Below are 16,471 nucleotides of genomic sequence, written 5' to 3'. Positions count from 1 at the left end.
AAACCAATCCAAACCAATCCAAACCAACCAAACCAATCCAAACCAATCCAAACCAATCCAAACCAATCCAAACCAACCAAACCAATCCAAACCAATCCAAACCAACCAAACCAATCCAAACCAATCCAAACCAATCCAAACCAATCCAAACCAATCCAAACCAATCCAAACCAATCCAAACCAATCCAAACCAATCCAAACCAATCCAAACCAATCCAAACCAATCCAAACCAATCCAAACCAATCCAAACCAATCCAAACCAATCCAAACCAATCCAAACCAATCCAAACCAACCAAACCAATCCAAACCAATCCAAACCAACCAAACCAATCCAAACCAATCCAAACCAATCCAAACCAATCCAAACCAATCCAAACCAATCCAAACCAATCCAAACCAATCCAAACCAATCCAAACCAATCCAAACCAATCCAAACCAATCCAAACCAATCCAAACCAATCCAAACCAATCCAAACCAATCCAACCAATCCAAACCAATCCAAACCAATCCAAACCAACCAATCCAAACCAATTCAAACGCAATCCAACCAATCCAAACCAATCCAAACCAATCCAAACCAATCCAAACCAATCCAAACCAATCCAAACCAATCCAATCCAAACCAATCCAAACCAATCCAAACCAATCCATATCCAATCCAAACCAATCCAAACCAATCCAAACCAATCCAAATCCAATCCAAACCAATCCAAACCAATCCAAACCAATCCAAACCAAACCAGTCCAAACCAATCCAAACCAATCCAACCCAATCCAAACCAAACCAATCCAAACCCATCTGATTCCAACCAAATCCAAACCAACCAAACCAATCCAAACCAATCCAAACCAATCCAAACCAATCCAACCAATCCAAACCAATCCAAACCAATCCAAACCAACCAAACCAATCCAAACCAATCCAAACCAATCCAAACCAACCAAACCAATCCAAACCAATCCAAACCAATCCAACCAATCCAAACCAACCAAACCAATCCAAACCAATCCAACCAATCCAAACCAATCAAACCAAATCAAACCAAACCAATCCAAACCAATCCAAACCAATCCAACCAATCCAAACCAATCCAAACCAATCCAACCAATCCAAACCAACCAAACCAATCCAAACCAATCCAAACCAATCCAAACCAATACAAACCCAATCCAAACCAATCCAATCCAATCCAATCCAAATTCAATCCAAATCCAATCCAAATCTAATTCATATCCAATTCAAATCCAATCCAAATCCAATCCAAATCAAATTCAAATTCAATCTAAATTCAATCCAAATCCAATCCAAATTCAATCCAAACTCAGTCCAAATCCAATCAAAATCCAATCCAATTCCAATCCAAATCCAAATCCAATCCAAATCCAATCCAAATCCAATCCAAATCCCATCTGATTCCAATCCAAATACTTACCAAATCCAATCCAAATCCAAATCCAATCCAAATCCAATCCAAATCCAATCCAAATCCAATCCAAATCCAATCCAAATCCAATCCAAATCCAATCCAAATCCAATCCAAATCCAATCCAATCCAAATCCAAATCCAATCCAAATCCAATCCAAATCCAATCCAAATCCAATCCAAATCCAATCCAAATCCAATCCAAATCCAATCCAAATCAAGTGGATTTTGGATTAGTTTTGAAGTAGATTTGGATTTGATTAGCTTTGCATTTGGATTGATTTTGGAATTTGTTTCGAATGGATTTGGATTGGATTTTTCAAATTTGAATTTATTTTGTTCATTTTCGCGTTTAAGCTGCTCTTTTGTTATTTTTAATTGTATTTGTATTGGATTGCAATTGGACTTTTAGTCAACCCTCAAGCTAGCCAATGCGTATGGGTTCTTTGTAAGAAATGTATTTAAGGTGAAACTGTCCAGAATCCAGAAATTTTTCTTCGCATTTTCAGAGGCACCTGTCTCAATAAAGAAGCATTGAATAACTGTCATCTTTTTATTTTAGCTTTGCTATGTCGTAGTAAGCGTGGAATTAAAAGTTGACAGTTGTTCGTTGCTTCAGTATTGAAATCGCGAGGTGCCCTTGAAATCGCGAGGTGGATTAATATTAGAAAAGAAGCTCAAAAAGTTTATTAGAAACATGGTCAAACCTCGCATTGTTAACTCAGTCGAATCGTTCATAGGATTTAAAATTTCGCCTAGCATTTGATTCAGACAAATTAGCCATCGAATCGGAAGCCTTTGTCTGTCCAAATAAAGCGCTGACTCAACCGCAGTCTCTGCGGCAATGCCACGCGTGCACCCCCGAATGACTCTGTTTGAGCATCAATAGACACAATCAATTCCAAATGATTTCACTATGAAGTGTCAAATTTCCTCACATCCCACTCAAGTCGGCAGTCGCGCACGTATTGCTTCATCCACCGTGGACAGGGAGGAAAGCTCTCGATTTATCACGTCCGAGCTCTCCATTGACACCCGAGCCTAAGCCGAACTTTCGGTGACCAAATTTACGACATTACCCGAGAAGCTGCCCGACAACGGGATTATTAGCCTCATCTATGGAGTAGGCAGTAGGCCATGCCGTTTTCTTCTGTTTCCTCCGCCGGCCGCCGATCCCGATCGAGGGCGCCTACTCGGATCTGTCGCCGAACAGTTCGAAATGATTTTTCTATGTAAATTATTTCGCTGCTGTCTCGATAGATGTCGTTCTTCTTGGATTTGATTTTTTGCTATTATCATCATCGCCCGCGAGTCGCGACTGTCGTATTAGGAACGGACTTTCCTTGAGCGATTGACTGACAACCCGCGGGGTCAGGGAATTCCGAGAAGAGCTCGGTGGATTATCATAACAATGTCGGTTCAGGTTCCGAGTCGCTCCTTGCACATGTGCGCGCAAGCACAAATGGGAAGATCGGAAGCCGTCAGAGCGCACAGGTCCATTTTTATCGCGCGCATGTCAACTTTTCGGGTACGGTGGATAAAGCTATTAAATTGAAATTTTTACGTCACATTTTCGATGGATTCTGACTGACGACGACCATCGCTAATAGGATTAGACCCCTTTCGAAGTGGCGGCTGCGGCAGGGACCTCCACCGAACGGACTGGTAGCGCTCGGTTGTAAAGCGTGAGAACACGAGTTATGACACTTTTTCGGTCGGATTGGACAACTTTCTTTGCGCGTGGTGTGTTTGCCTTTCGGCTAAACAAGGTGTCAAAATATGAAGCAGAGCCGTCTGGGAAAGCCGCCGGTCCCGTCGGATTTTGTTTTAATTGAAACGATTCGAAGCGGGCCCCAGCTGTCATGTCGGGGATTGTCAGCGATACAGTTCGGGATCAAAGCAGGCGCGAAAGTGAGAAAATTTTGAGTTGGTTTTGACGTTTCGTTTCGCTTCTTTTCTGGTGTTTACTTTTTCAGGAGGCGAAAGATCACTGCACCTCGTCGCCGTGCATCGAAGGACGGTGCCTGAACACCCCCGGAGGGTACTACTGCCATTGTCCGCCGGGCCGAGCCGGCAAGCACTGCGAATTCCTGCGGATGCCGTGCGATTCCCCACCCTGCTTTAACGGTAAGTCAAGTGGCCTATAAATAAAATACTGCGTGCACCGAGTTGTCGGTTGGTTGGTTCTATATTTGGAGTTTGGTTCGAACTGGGGCACGGACGGTCGAAAAAGGAAACGAACAAGTTTTTCCTTCGGGAGTTGGAGCGAATCCCGGGAGGACGATCCGTACGTGTAAATTGAATTGGATGCATATTTGCAGGTGGGAGACGACGACGACGCCATAAAGGAGGTCAATTAAGGGTCTGTCACTGTCGATCCCATCGATGAAATGAGGGATTGTTCAGATTCAACCGAATATGGGGAGGAGAAGGTGAAATAAATAAAGGCGAATTGTTTGTATTCTGTTTAAGATTTAGAATTTAGATTTAAAATTTATTTTGACGTATTTGAAAGCAAATTCTGTGGATTTGTTTGGTCAAGCAATTTATAATAACTTCAGTTTTTAAAATGATTTGCATAACGGCTCAGTTGTGCACTTCACCATCGTTTCCCCTGTGATGGCTCATAGATCACTTGAACCAGCTGCGGCGATGCGACAGCGAGGGTTGATCCATCTAGCGGTGGCGGTGCGGCATCGGGCGTTTGTGTATACCCACTTTAACTCCGCCGCACACAGCGGGGATCGTAAAATAGTTTTGAAATCCTTTCGCTGCCCATACACACAACCAACATATTTATTACTTTTTCTTCCAACTCGGTGCTCCGCCGCATTCTCAATTATCGAGTCGATTTCGAAAACGAAAACACAATTAGAGTTGCCGCCCCGGGAGATCTATCCGCCGTTGGCCCTCTCGACCGGGAGATCCAATCCAAGAGATCTCCCTCGGTTTGTTGTCATGTTCCAGTCGCGGCTCGGTTGGGCTTGGCATGGCAGGGAACAAATTACAACTCATGTTCTGGTGAGCGATACCGCGGTGCTATCATAGTGGATCATCATCGTTATTCAAGCAGATCGCAGCGAGTTCTTGTTACAGCGTCATCGCCGTGATTAAGAGATGAGCGATCGATCCGTCTCTCCCGGAAGAACAGCGGGTGTAGACAGAGATCCTTGTAGTTGGACCCCTCGTCCCGTGCCACACAAAGTGAAAGTCTTCTTCAGTGTGGCAACGGAGGCCTACTTAGATTGGACCCTCGTTGTAGTCCAATCGATGGAGATCTTGGTGTGATCGACAGCTGCGCGCTGTGACTCCGGATCGCAACACGGTAATGATCGCGCGCGCCTTATTGTTTTCAATAAGTCCACCGCTCGCCCTGCCCGGGCCCGCCACTGGAATTCCAGAAGTCGAGAAGTATCGCGCGGCTTTGATTGTATAATATTAAGTTGTATGTCAAAACTGCCAATTTGCGCAGTCCTCACGCGATCCTCGCGCGGCCCGTTCGTGCCAAGTGGGGTTGAGAGCGCGGAAAATCGAACGCGGATCGATTTCCCATAAGGGCCGCCGTTCCTCGCCGTCGTCGTTGTCACATGTTAGCGCGCGCGATGATGATGAGGTGTGACAGCTCTGCTCCCGTCGTGTACCGACCAGAGGGCGAACCAAATGGAAGCGTGTAAACGAATGCTCCCGGCATTGGCCGACCCACGCTGATTGGGTGGCTCAGAGATCGTCACGTCGTCGTCGGTCGGGTCGGTCTTACGCATGTGGGAAAACGGCCTATCAGCCGAGAAATGGGACCTCTTGATAGAATAAATTGAGTCCATTTCATGACCCATGATCGACGTCGACAGTGTGAAATTGAACGGGAACCCGAGCGCTACAAAGAAGGTTATGACAGCTAATTTACTCGTTCGCATAAGGCGTGTCAAATGTTTGCTTCATTTGCGGGTGCTACAGCTCAGAAGCGAATATGGTGAAATCGAAAAGAGTTGCAGTGGAACCCATAAGCTGCGATGTTTGATACATTATCTCTATACACTGAAGTTGTTTTTTTACGCGGGAGATACGTTCCGCGTAATACCAGAAACGTCTTGGCCATCCAAGAAATTCCTGGAGTAAGGCCTTTTGATCAACACGCGTGACCAAAGGTCTGTCGACCTGTTTCAAATATGGTGCATGCTCCTTGTGCTACATAGAATAGAATGTGTACGAAGAATAACAGTCCCGTTGTATCTTCTATTTGGCGTTATGGTTTCATGGTAGTAAGGAAAAAGAGTTAAAAATGTAACGATAAATCCTTCAAATCAAGATACGATTTTCAAACGGTTCTCAATCGCTAGCGAATTTTTATCACTTGATTATTTAAAAGTAAGATCGCGGGTGAGTTCAATCATCCCCGATTTTTTTCAAAATTTGATTTTTCCCATCCCTGATCCAAGGAAGGAAAAGGCCTTGGTTGTGGCACCTTTGTCGACCTTCTCGCTTCCCCAGGGTGGCTGATAAAAGCGTTCTGTTCTTGTCCTACGACTCGAACAGCGTGGCGGTGCACCAGCAAGTTCTGTGTCAGTTCCTTACTAACTGTTTTCCGCTTGCGAACTCGATCATGTTATCGAGTTGCTCGACAACCACCCGCATTCCGGGTTGTGGCCTAAATATTGTACCCAAATCGCGAAGTATAGTCTAGATTATAGACACTATAGGTTCCATAGACGAGCTGAGGCGAAGACGAGTGTAGCCAAACGAACTCTCAATTAGTGTAGCCAAACGAGCATGACGTCACGATTGCAATCCAAGCAATGGAATGTGTGACGTCAAATTCGCGTGGTACACTTCTCCCTTCTCACATCTCAGATCTTCAACTCATTTTTCTCTTCATTCATCTCACTGCTCACTATTCACTTCTCGATTCTCACTTCTCAACTCTTTGTTTCTCAATTCTTACACCTCACATCCCACACCTCACTTCTCCCTACTAAATTATCTCTTTTTGCTTCTCAATTCTCACATCTCACATGTTGCTTTTTATTTCTCACTCCTTACTTCTCACTTCTCACATCTTGTATTGAATTTCTCACTTCTCAATATCACCTCTCATTTGTCGCTTCTCGTATCGAATTTCTCCTTTCTAACTTCTAAATCTCACTCCTTACTTGTAGCTTCTCATTTCTCGGCTCTCACTTAACACTTCTTGTTTTTCACTTCTCACTATTCACTTATCGCCTCTCACTTCTCACTTCTCGCTTCTCATTTCTCACTTCATACTCCCCACTTCTAACTTCACCCTTCTTGCCTTCACTATTTACATCGTATTGCTTTTCATTTCTCGCTTCTCACTTCTCACATTTCACTTCTCACAACTCACTTCTCTCCATTCACCTCTTGCTTCTTACTTCTCGCTTCTCACATCGTACATCTCACTTCTCGCATTGAATTTCTCACTTCTCAATATCACTTCTCGTTTGTCGCTTCCCACTTATCGGCTCTCGCTTATCACTTCTTGTTTCTCACTTCTCGCTTTTCACATCTTGCATCTCACTTCTCATATCGATTTTTTTCACTTCTCACTTCTTAATCTCACTTCTCATTTATAACTTCTCATTTCTTGGCTCTCACTTATCACTTCTCGTTTCTCTCTTCTAACTTTTCACATCTCACATCTTTATCTCATTTCTCACTTCTCACTATTCGCTCCTTATCTCTCACTTCTTATTTCCCGCTTCTCACTTCTTATTTCTCATTTCTACCTTCTTATTTCTCACTTCTTACACCTCACTCCTCACATCTCACTTCTCATTTCTTCCTGTCTATTTCTCACTTCTAACTTTTCCCATGTTACTTCTCATCCTTCATTTTTTTTCTCCTTTCGCTTCTCATTTCTCGTTTCACACCTCTCGTTTCTCACTTCTCAGTTCTCACTTCTCACAATTCACTTCTGACCCCTCACTTCTCACTTTACACTACTTACTTCTCACTTCTCATTTTCCACTTCGTACTTCTCACTTCTCACATATTTAATCTCATTTATCGTATCTAATTTCTCATTTGTTACTTCCCACTTCTCATTCTCATTTATCACTTTTCGCTTCTCACTTCTCACTTAATACTTTGCGCTTGTCACTTCTCCCTTCTCACATCTCACATTTCTATTTCATTACTCACTTCTCACTATTCACTTCTCGCCCTTCTTTTGTCACTTCTCACTTCTCACTTCACACTCCTCACTTCTTCCTTCTTGCTTCTCACATCTTACTTCTAATTTCTCACCTATCACTTCTCACATCTCACATATTATTTCCCACTTCTCACTTTTCACATATCACTTCTTAATTCTCACTAGTCACCTCTCACATGTCACTTCGCACTACTCACTTCTCACTTCTCACTTCTTACTTCTTACTTTTTACTTCTCACTTCCTCACTTCACAGTTCTTACTTCTCGCTTCTCACTTTTTCCCTCTTGCTTCTCACTTATCACGTCTCACATATTCCTCATTTCTCATTTCTCATTTATCCCTTCTCACTTCTCTTTCGGCCAAATGACCTTCGGGACTGACGGCCTTTGCTCTAAGATCAAGCATCGACCCTCCATTAAATACTTTAAGTGTTTTCCTTTGAAACAGACTTAGAATATTTTTTCGACAACCGACGTTTTTTTGACATTGAAAAATTTTGTCGATTTCAACGTCTATTTAAAAATCTCAAACTACAGATTTTAAAATTAAAAACAATCAAAGATTTAAAAATTTAAAAATTTAAAAATCTAAAAAATTAGAAATTTAAAAATTTAAAAATTTAAAAATTTAAAACTTTAAAAATTAAAAAATTTAAAAATTTGAAAATTTTGAAATTTAAATATTTAAAAATATAAAAATTTTAAGAAGATTTTGATGAAAATTTAAAAATTTTAGAAGTGAAATTTTAGAATTTTTCGTATATGAAGTGAGAAATGAGAAGCGAGAAGTGAGAGGCGATAAGTGAATAGTAAGAAGTGAAAAATATCAAAATTTAAAAATTTTAAAATTTAAAATTTTAAAGATTTAAAAAATTAAAAATTAAAAAATCAAAAATTAAAAAATTAAAAAAATTAAAAATTCAAATATTTAAAAACTTAAAAAAATAAAAATTTTAAAATTTAAAGATTTAAAAATTTAAAAATTTAAAAATTTAAAAATTTAATAATTTAAAGATTTAAAAACTTAAAAATTTAAAAATTTAAAGATTTAAAAATTTAAAGATTTAAAAATTTAAAAATTTAAAAATTTAAAATTTAAAAATTTAAAATTTAAAATTTAATAATTTTAAAATTAAAATTTAAAACCTAAAAATTTAAAAATTTAAAAATTTGAAAATTGAAAATTTAAAAATTTAAAAATTAAAAATTTAAGAATTTAAAAGTTTAAAATTTTAAATTTAAAGTTTTAAATTTTAAAATTTAAAATTAAAAATTTAAAAATCTAAAAATTTAAAACTTTAAAAATCTAAAAATTTAAAAATTTAAAAACTTAAAAATTTAAAAGTTTGAAGATTTAAAAATTTAAAAATTTAAAGAAGAATTTTATGAAAATTTAAAAATTTTAGAAGTGGGAAGTATGAAGTGAGAAATGAGAAGCAAGAAGTGAAAAATTTTAAAATTTTAAAACTTAAAAATTTGAAAATTTTAAATTTAAAGATTTTAAAATTTAAAAATTTTAAAATTTTAAAATTCAAGAATTTAAAAATTTAAAGATCTAAAAAGTTAAAAATTTAAAAATTTAAAAATTTAAAAATTTAAAATTTAAAAATTTTAAATTAAAAAAAATTAAAGCTCAAAAATTTAAAAATTTAGAAAATTTAAAAATTCAAAATTTTAAATATTTAAAAATTTAAAAATTAAAAAGTTTAAGAATTTAAAAATTTTAAAATTTAAAGATTTTAAATTTTAAAATTTCAAAAATTTCAAAATTTCAAAATTAAAAAAATTAAAAATTTAAAAATTTAAAAATTTAAAAATTTAAAAATTTAAAAATTTAAAAATTTAAAAATTTAAAAATTTAAAAATTTAGAAAATTAAAAATTTTAAAATTACAAAATTTCAAACTTTAAAAATTTAAAAATTTGAAGATTTCAAAATTTAAAAATTCAAAAATTTAAAATGTAAAATTTTTAATATTTCAAATCTTAAAAATTTAAAATTTTTTTAAAATTTCAAAATTTAAAAGTTTAAAAATTTGAAATTTGAAAATTAAAAATTTAAAAATTGAACCTGATTGAATTTAACCTGCTCATCCAAATAGTTGAAAAAAATTTAACAATTTAAAAATTTAAAAATTTAAAAACGTAAAAATTCAAAAATTTAAAAATGATTTATTCAGCCAAATGATCTTTTCTGCCAAATGTCATATTTAGCCAAGTGACCTATTCGAGCAAATGACCTATTCGGGCAAATGACCTATTCGGCCAAGTGACCTTTTCAGCCAAATTACCTATTCGACTATATGACCCTTTCGGCAGAATGACTTTCGGCTCAATGGTCTCTTCGGCCAAATGTAATATTTGACCAAACATTTGACCAGTCAAATGACTTCCGGCCAAACGATGTTCGGCCAAACGGCTTTTCACCGATCAAAATGTAACAAACTTATCATAAGACCAAATATAACTTATCATCATAAGACCATATAACCTGCTGTTAATCTGCTAACATACAATATACAATATTCGAATTTAGTCACAATGTGCCGCTGAATCGCGTTTTTCATGACGGCATTTCGGGTACTTTGAGTTCCTAAAAGCTCAGGAAAATATTATCCAGCCTGTACGATCTTGCATTGTTGTTTGGCCAAATCTTCCACATCACAGAATCATAATTTGACTCAACAAATTATTCGAAATAAAAAAGCGGGTTTATAAATTGAAAAGTTTTATAAAAATTAGAAATGCAACTGATTTGCACGGCTAGCTGTCATCGTAATGCATCGCAATTATTGCCCAAAGGAACCATTCGCTCGGCCATTATTCACCTGCTCAACCAAGGAAACCGCTATTGACCGCGAAAGAAAGGGGGCACTTCAATGGTCATTTTTCCACCAATTTATCTCATCTCACTAACCGCATTCGTCGTTTGCATCTTCATTCGCTCTACGTCGCGTCGCCGCGCGATCTAGTTAGCACCGAAAATGGATTGCTTGGATCCCCGCCGGCTGATGATTATTTGCTCACCGGCTCATCGCTCATTTGCCTCCTGCGCTGCGGTTATTCAAATGATCCGTTCCCTTCCAGCCGGAGAGGTTTCGTCTCACTACTCCTGCTCCTCCGATTACGGTGTAAAACTAATGACATTATGACGATTAGTCTTACTCGTGATTGTTTTTTTTTTCTCATTCGCTCTCCACACTGTATGATGATAAATCGCTTACAACTTATTCTCGCCGAGGAAGGGAACAGCGCAAATTTATATTTGTCATGTCTCATTATTACTCTCACAACACTCGCGCCGTGAAATGAATGAAGAAACAACTTTGTAGCACTTTTTTTCACACCCTGCCGAACCGAACCGACTCGACTCGTCTGAGAAGTTGTCGATGGGACCTTTTCGAGCTTGACGGTAATGATTGCCCGCGGAGGGGAAGCGGGGGTCTCACTCTAAGAAATTATCCTATTTATTCAAGTAAATTGAAAAATTAAACACTTTTCTATTTAACGATGTTTGATTTCTTCGAAGAGAACGAGAGGTGGGAAAACAAAAGAATGACTCCATGCTTCTATGGGTCCGCATGCAACTGCTCAAACAAAGCAAGAAGCTTTGGAATGAAAAGAGATTCTTCGCTTCCTCTGCTGGTCTATACGAGTATAATTACTACTAAATGAAGAATATTTCATACGGTGAAGACAAATCTTACAATCTCTTGTTGGACTGCGTGATAAAGACGTGATGAAGTTATCTTGCAGAAGAAGACATTGCCGCCGTCGCGCTCATAATTGCATTGTTTGAACAACCTTTTTCCTCCCAGTCCCAACGGCGTTTAATTACACGAAAAAACGGCCACTGACTAGAATTTGTTTCCGTGTTCCATAATGAAGCCATTTTGCAATTAATCAACGCTCCATGCCATCAATTAGCCGCTCCTGGGAACGCTGTTTGACAGTTCGGTCAGGGTTGCCACTTCTGCATGGCAGTGCATAGAACCGAACCATCGCAACCGTTGCCATGGTGACAAATAAATAATGAAATTATCAAACCACATTTTCTCACCACTTGTTTCGACTGCTCACCTTGCTCACCTCCGCAGATGGCTGTACGATGACGAACGAAACCTCCGGCTCGTCGGCGATGACCCCGTGCAGCGGTCGTGGGAAATGCGAATCCAGTGCACTGGGCTCGAGCTGCGTCTGTCAGACCGGTTTCACGGGGCCCTTCTGTCAGCACAGTAAGTGTTTGCTTTAGGATTTCGGGGAAGGACGGCCGTTCTAACTCATGTTTTGTCTCTCCTGTGCCACCATTACAGATGTCAACGAGTGCTTTTCGAATCCGTGCAAAAACAGTGGGATTTGCATCGACGGGGATGCGGATTACACGTGCGAGTGTCCCCCAGGCTGGACGGGGAAGAACTGCGCAGACCGTGCGGTGCAGTGCCTTCCCGGACAATGCCTGAATGGTGGGTCCTGCATCTTGTCGCCAATTTCCAGCATATCGCAGTGTAGATGTTCGCTCGGATGGGGTGGCCCGTTCTGTAGCGAGCCGGTCGACCAGTGCCAAGGTCAGCCGTGCCACAATGGTGGAACGTGCGAGTCCGGCCCCGGGTGGTTCCGATGCCTTTGCGCGCGGGGTTTCTCCGGTCCGGATTGTCGAATCAACGTGAACGAGTGTTCCCCACAGCCTTGTCTTGGGGGAGCCACCTGCAAGGACGGAATCGGAGGATTCACGTGCCTTTGCCCCGTTGGACGAAGAGGCGTTCGTTGCGAAATTTGTAAGTATTTAGCACCTAATTCTATTGGGCAATGTTAACTGAAGTATTCTGTCATCTACAGTGCTTTCGGATCCCTCGTCAGTGTGTTCAAACACGACAACCAACTCGCCGTACGACCCCTTGGTGACAAGTGACTCGCCAACTCCTGCTACGATTATCGATGAGGGCAACTGCAACTCATGTGTCTGTGTCAACGGAAAGCCTCGCTGTTCGAACATGTGGTGCGGGCTGCGGAACTGCTTGAACAAGAACCTTTCGAACAGTGCCTGTGAAAGTCATCAAGTTTGTGTGCCTGCTGCGCAGGAGAGTTGCTTGGCGCCACCATGCACACCTCGTGGAGACTGTCGGACATTCGAGCCATCACGGAGGGTTGCTCCTCCACGAATTCCAGCGCCCATTGATTGCTGGCCAAATCAGGTAAGATCAAGTAACTCAGGCATTCAAACTCGACAAAAATTAACACAAAACTAACTTTCTTAATTAGGCCACCCTCGGAACGCACTGTGCTCGAATTTCAATCCTACTGGAGCTGAATCGACTGTCACGAGGCACTTCCGTCGATGGAATGTGCCACCTTCTGCGACTGCAGCTAGGCGAAAAACTGATCAAGAGTCCCTCAATCGACGTTACGGTGTTTGTCGTGGTGATGTGCGATCTCAAAACCGGCACCAACGATACAATCGAAGTAACTCTGGTAAGTTCCGTTGCTCGCGTTATAATCAGTACTTGTTCTAACCATACCCTCTCTTCCGTTTTTTCTTCCTTCTACAGTCAACTCCTACAGATACCAGCAACAGTGCCTCCAGCCCTCTTACGGAAGCGGTCCGGCTTCTGGCGGAGATCCTTTCGCGCCAACAGGGCGTCCAGAACGACTCCTTCCAGCTGGACGTGGCCGAAGCTGCCCCACTAACATCTATCCTGGAAGTCAAGGTAGAAACCGCTCTGATCAACGAAACTACCGCCGGATCGAACTACCTGATTGCCGTCGGGTTCGGCATTGCCATAGTGGCGCTGTGCGTGGGGGCATTCGTAGCGCTTGTCTGGCGGCAGAAACTCCAGAGCCACAGCGGTTCCGGAACGAATCTGACTCCTCACATGGACCTGTCGCGGAGTCACGAGGAGGAGAAGAGCAACAATCTTCAGAACGAGGAAAACTTCCGGAGGTACGCCAACCCCCTGAAGGGCAGTGCCAGCTCGTTACGAGGTGCCATGGAGTTAAGTCTCAACCCGGCGCCGGAGATCAACCAAATTGCCGGCCCGAGTGTCGTCCATCGCTCACAGCAGCTTTATCCCAGCTGTGGCAACGATTCCGAGTTCGAGAAAGACTCCGACAAGCAGAAAACGGCTAACCGGAACTCGCACATTCTGCTGCACAAAACGCAAAATTCCGACATCACCAAGAACATCGTCAGCTCCATCGAGAGCCAACACAAAGACTTTGGCAAGCGAAGCATCAACGAGCACACGGCGCCTAGCAGCATCGTGGTTCCGCCTTCCACGCCCAGCAGTGCCTCAGTAGTGCCCGCGAACGGTGGCGCAGTAGTGGTAAGTAGCGTAGCAACGGCACCCAGCAGTACGGCGCCGATTGCTACGATCGATTCCGATGTTCTCACTGTACATGTGTAAGTGTGGCGCCCAGTGCCTGCTAGATAAGGTCGATTTATTTTTCGAAACGCTCTTAATTCTCTCATTAGTTGAGCAATACGGAAAAGTGAGATTCTCATTTTTTTATAAATAGGACTTATTTTATTCTGTAGAATTTTTAAAGTATTTATTTGTCTTCCCCCTCACTCATACACTTTCACAACACGAACCGTAGACTTGATTGTTGACATTATAGTGCTTGCATTGTGTAAATATAGGAAATACGAAGTTGACGATACGCGAACTGTAGGCCGAGTGCATTTTCCGTACTTTGAAAAGCAGAAGAATGCGACATTTGAAGTCGCAGAACGTGTACAGTTTTATGTAATGTGATATTAAATAAGAAGAAGCAATATAATTCTTTAGGTTGAACGAAGGGAATGACTGTGAATAAGCGAAATCCAGAAATAACAATATTTATAGCACAAGCAACTTATACTTAAAATGGAAACAAACTCGATTAGTTGGGCGCCAACTGTATCCATCGAAATGATTTTAAAGCAACGCATAAACGATCAGCGCATTCACAACCACAAACACTAATTTAACTCGAAACACATAGTCGCTAAGAATCTCAGAACGAATAGAAAATGTGAAGTTTATACTAAATAAAATAGTTCCTTGTTTAGTTACGATCGTTTTAGTCTAAATATTCTTGAAAAGTTTAAAAACGAAAGGAAAACGCAGAACATTCTTGTACAGAGTTTAATGATTAAGTTTTCTTCAGTAGCCAGAGATTTTCTATTTTGAGCACCTAAGTAGCAGATAAACGATAGCCAGAACGTACTCAAGCCCATTAGCGAAGCGAATTGTAGATAGCGAAAGGAAGCAACGTGAGCCCTATTGACAGATCACATGCGGCGGACGCAATCTGACTGTGATTGAGATCAATATTTTCATTTTAACACTTTGAACGACGTTCGACCGAATCGAACGCCGTCGCAAACAATAGCTGAACGAATTCCGATCAAAGGGTGGCGTATTGTGCCACCGCATGTAAATAACACACTGTAAAAAGATGCATTTTTAAGAGTTAGAATATTTTTTTATTTGTTTACACATCCAAGCCACGCTAGAAAAAAGATCGAAGCAGAAGAATAAAAAAATCATCGGATCTGAATGTCAGATACTATTTAGGGAGCAGATTATTTTCTCTCATTCCAGTACATGGTACTTAATAAAAGGAAGCTCATTCCACAATATTACAGCAGCAGAGTGCTGAAGAAAAATCCCGTGAATTGTGAAAAGAAAAGGAGAGCAATAAAAATTATATTTCTTGAAAATGAAGAAGACTGTTTTTATTTTAGCTCTAAATTCCTTCAATCGCTAAACGCTTGCTGGTAAGTAGTGTGGCGATGGTGTGGTCGTTTAGCTGATTGCGGTTGCCGTTTTTTCTCAGCCTTCGCCTTGTCTCAATCTTTCTTTTCCCATCTGGCTTCCCGTTCGTGATTGTTGGTTGGTGAGTATTTTTTTCCCTCGTGCGTCCTGCTGCAGTCTTTCTCCGAGTTGGAAATTTCTCGGAATTGGCAACCTGTTTGGCGCTACAAGCTGGTGGTTCGTCGGACGGTTGTTGACTTGGCGGTTAGTTGGAGGCAGTGCGATTTACCCGTCGTGCAATGCTTGAATGTTGGTTTGGGTTGAGTTAAAGATTGTGTCTGTACCAAGGTCTTCAACATTATCACTCCTATTACAATATTGTTCAAATGTAAAAAAAAAACAATTATAAACTTTTAAATTGGATTTCTAAACGATTCTGTTCCCAATACCATTTCGATTTTTGTCCTAGATGGGGATCTTCACGGGGTAAGAATCGACGCACGTGGCATAGTATATCAATGAGCAACATACAACGTGCACATTTATGGAATAACTTTACAAGAATTGTGTAAGCTTCAAGCAATACCATTTAAAATGTGATGTAATAAAACTCAATCAGTTGTTGTTTTTGACGTAGGACTACGTCTGTCTTTTCTATGTTGGGTACACTTTGCAATTACGAAAATCGGAGACGGTCACAGCCTTTTCTAGAAGGAATGCCAATATTTTTGGACCATTCGATCAAGGATGAGTCAACGCTTCATTGTATTGTTCTAAAAATACAGATTTTTAACTATTTCTTATTGAAAATAGTCAAATAATTTAGAAATAGTAAAACAAGCATCGCAAGTACAGACATCAAAATCAAACATCTTGCGGGTTTGGAGCGGAGTGGAAACAGAAGCACGATGGCACTGACAGCATTTTCAACGGAAAACCATCGCATTGATGGTGGTCGTCGGCGTCGGTGGTCATCGTACTGAAAAGTCATCGAATTGGGTTTCAGTTAGTTATTGGAAAGGCACAAGGGGAAAGAAAATTGGTTCTTCTCAGGACCAGTATTTTCTGGAAAGAAAACGTTGATTGCAAAATGGACTGTTTCGGTGGCATCGGCGTTTGGCGTGGTAGCTTGATTGCTG

General features: G+C 40.5%; 1 protein-coding gene across 1 annotated transcript in view; it reads left to right on the top strand.

Moving 5' to 3' along the window:
• The window catches only part of LOC134205960 (protein serrate), a 191,239-nt gene extending 175,934 nt beyond the window's left edge, over positions 1-15,305 (top strand). Inside the window, exons 13-18 of the mRNA XM_062681658.1 lie at positions 3,405-3,555; positions 11,694-11,831; positions 11,910-12,371; positions 12,433-12,788; positions 12,856-13,065; positions 13,143-15,305. Of these exons, the coding sequence (XP_062537642.1) occupies positions 3,405-3,555; positions 11,694-11,831; positions 11,910-12,371; positions 12,433-12,788; positions 12,856-13,065; positions 13,143-13,997 (2,172 nt within the window). The 3' untranslated portion in view covers positions 13,998-15,305. The remainder of the gene's footprint in view (positions 1-3,404; positions 3,556-11,693; positions 11,832-11,909; positions 12,372-12,432; positions 12,789-12,855; positions 13,066-13,142) is intronic.
• Positions 15,306-16,471: the final 1,166 nt, after the last annotated feature.

The sequence above is a fragment of the Armigeres subalbatus genome, chromosome 1, assembly GCF_024139115.2.
Source record: "Armigeres subalbatus isolate Guangzhou_Male chromosome 1, GZ_Asu_2, whole genome shotgun sequence".
NCBI lineage: Eukaryota > Metazoa > Arthropoda > Insecta > Diptera > Culicidae > Armigeres > Armigeres subalbatus.
This window is presented reverse-complemented; position numbering and strand designations above follow the sequence as displayed.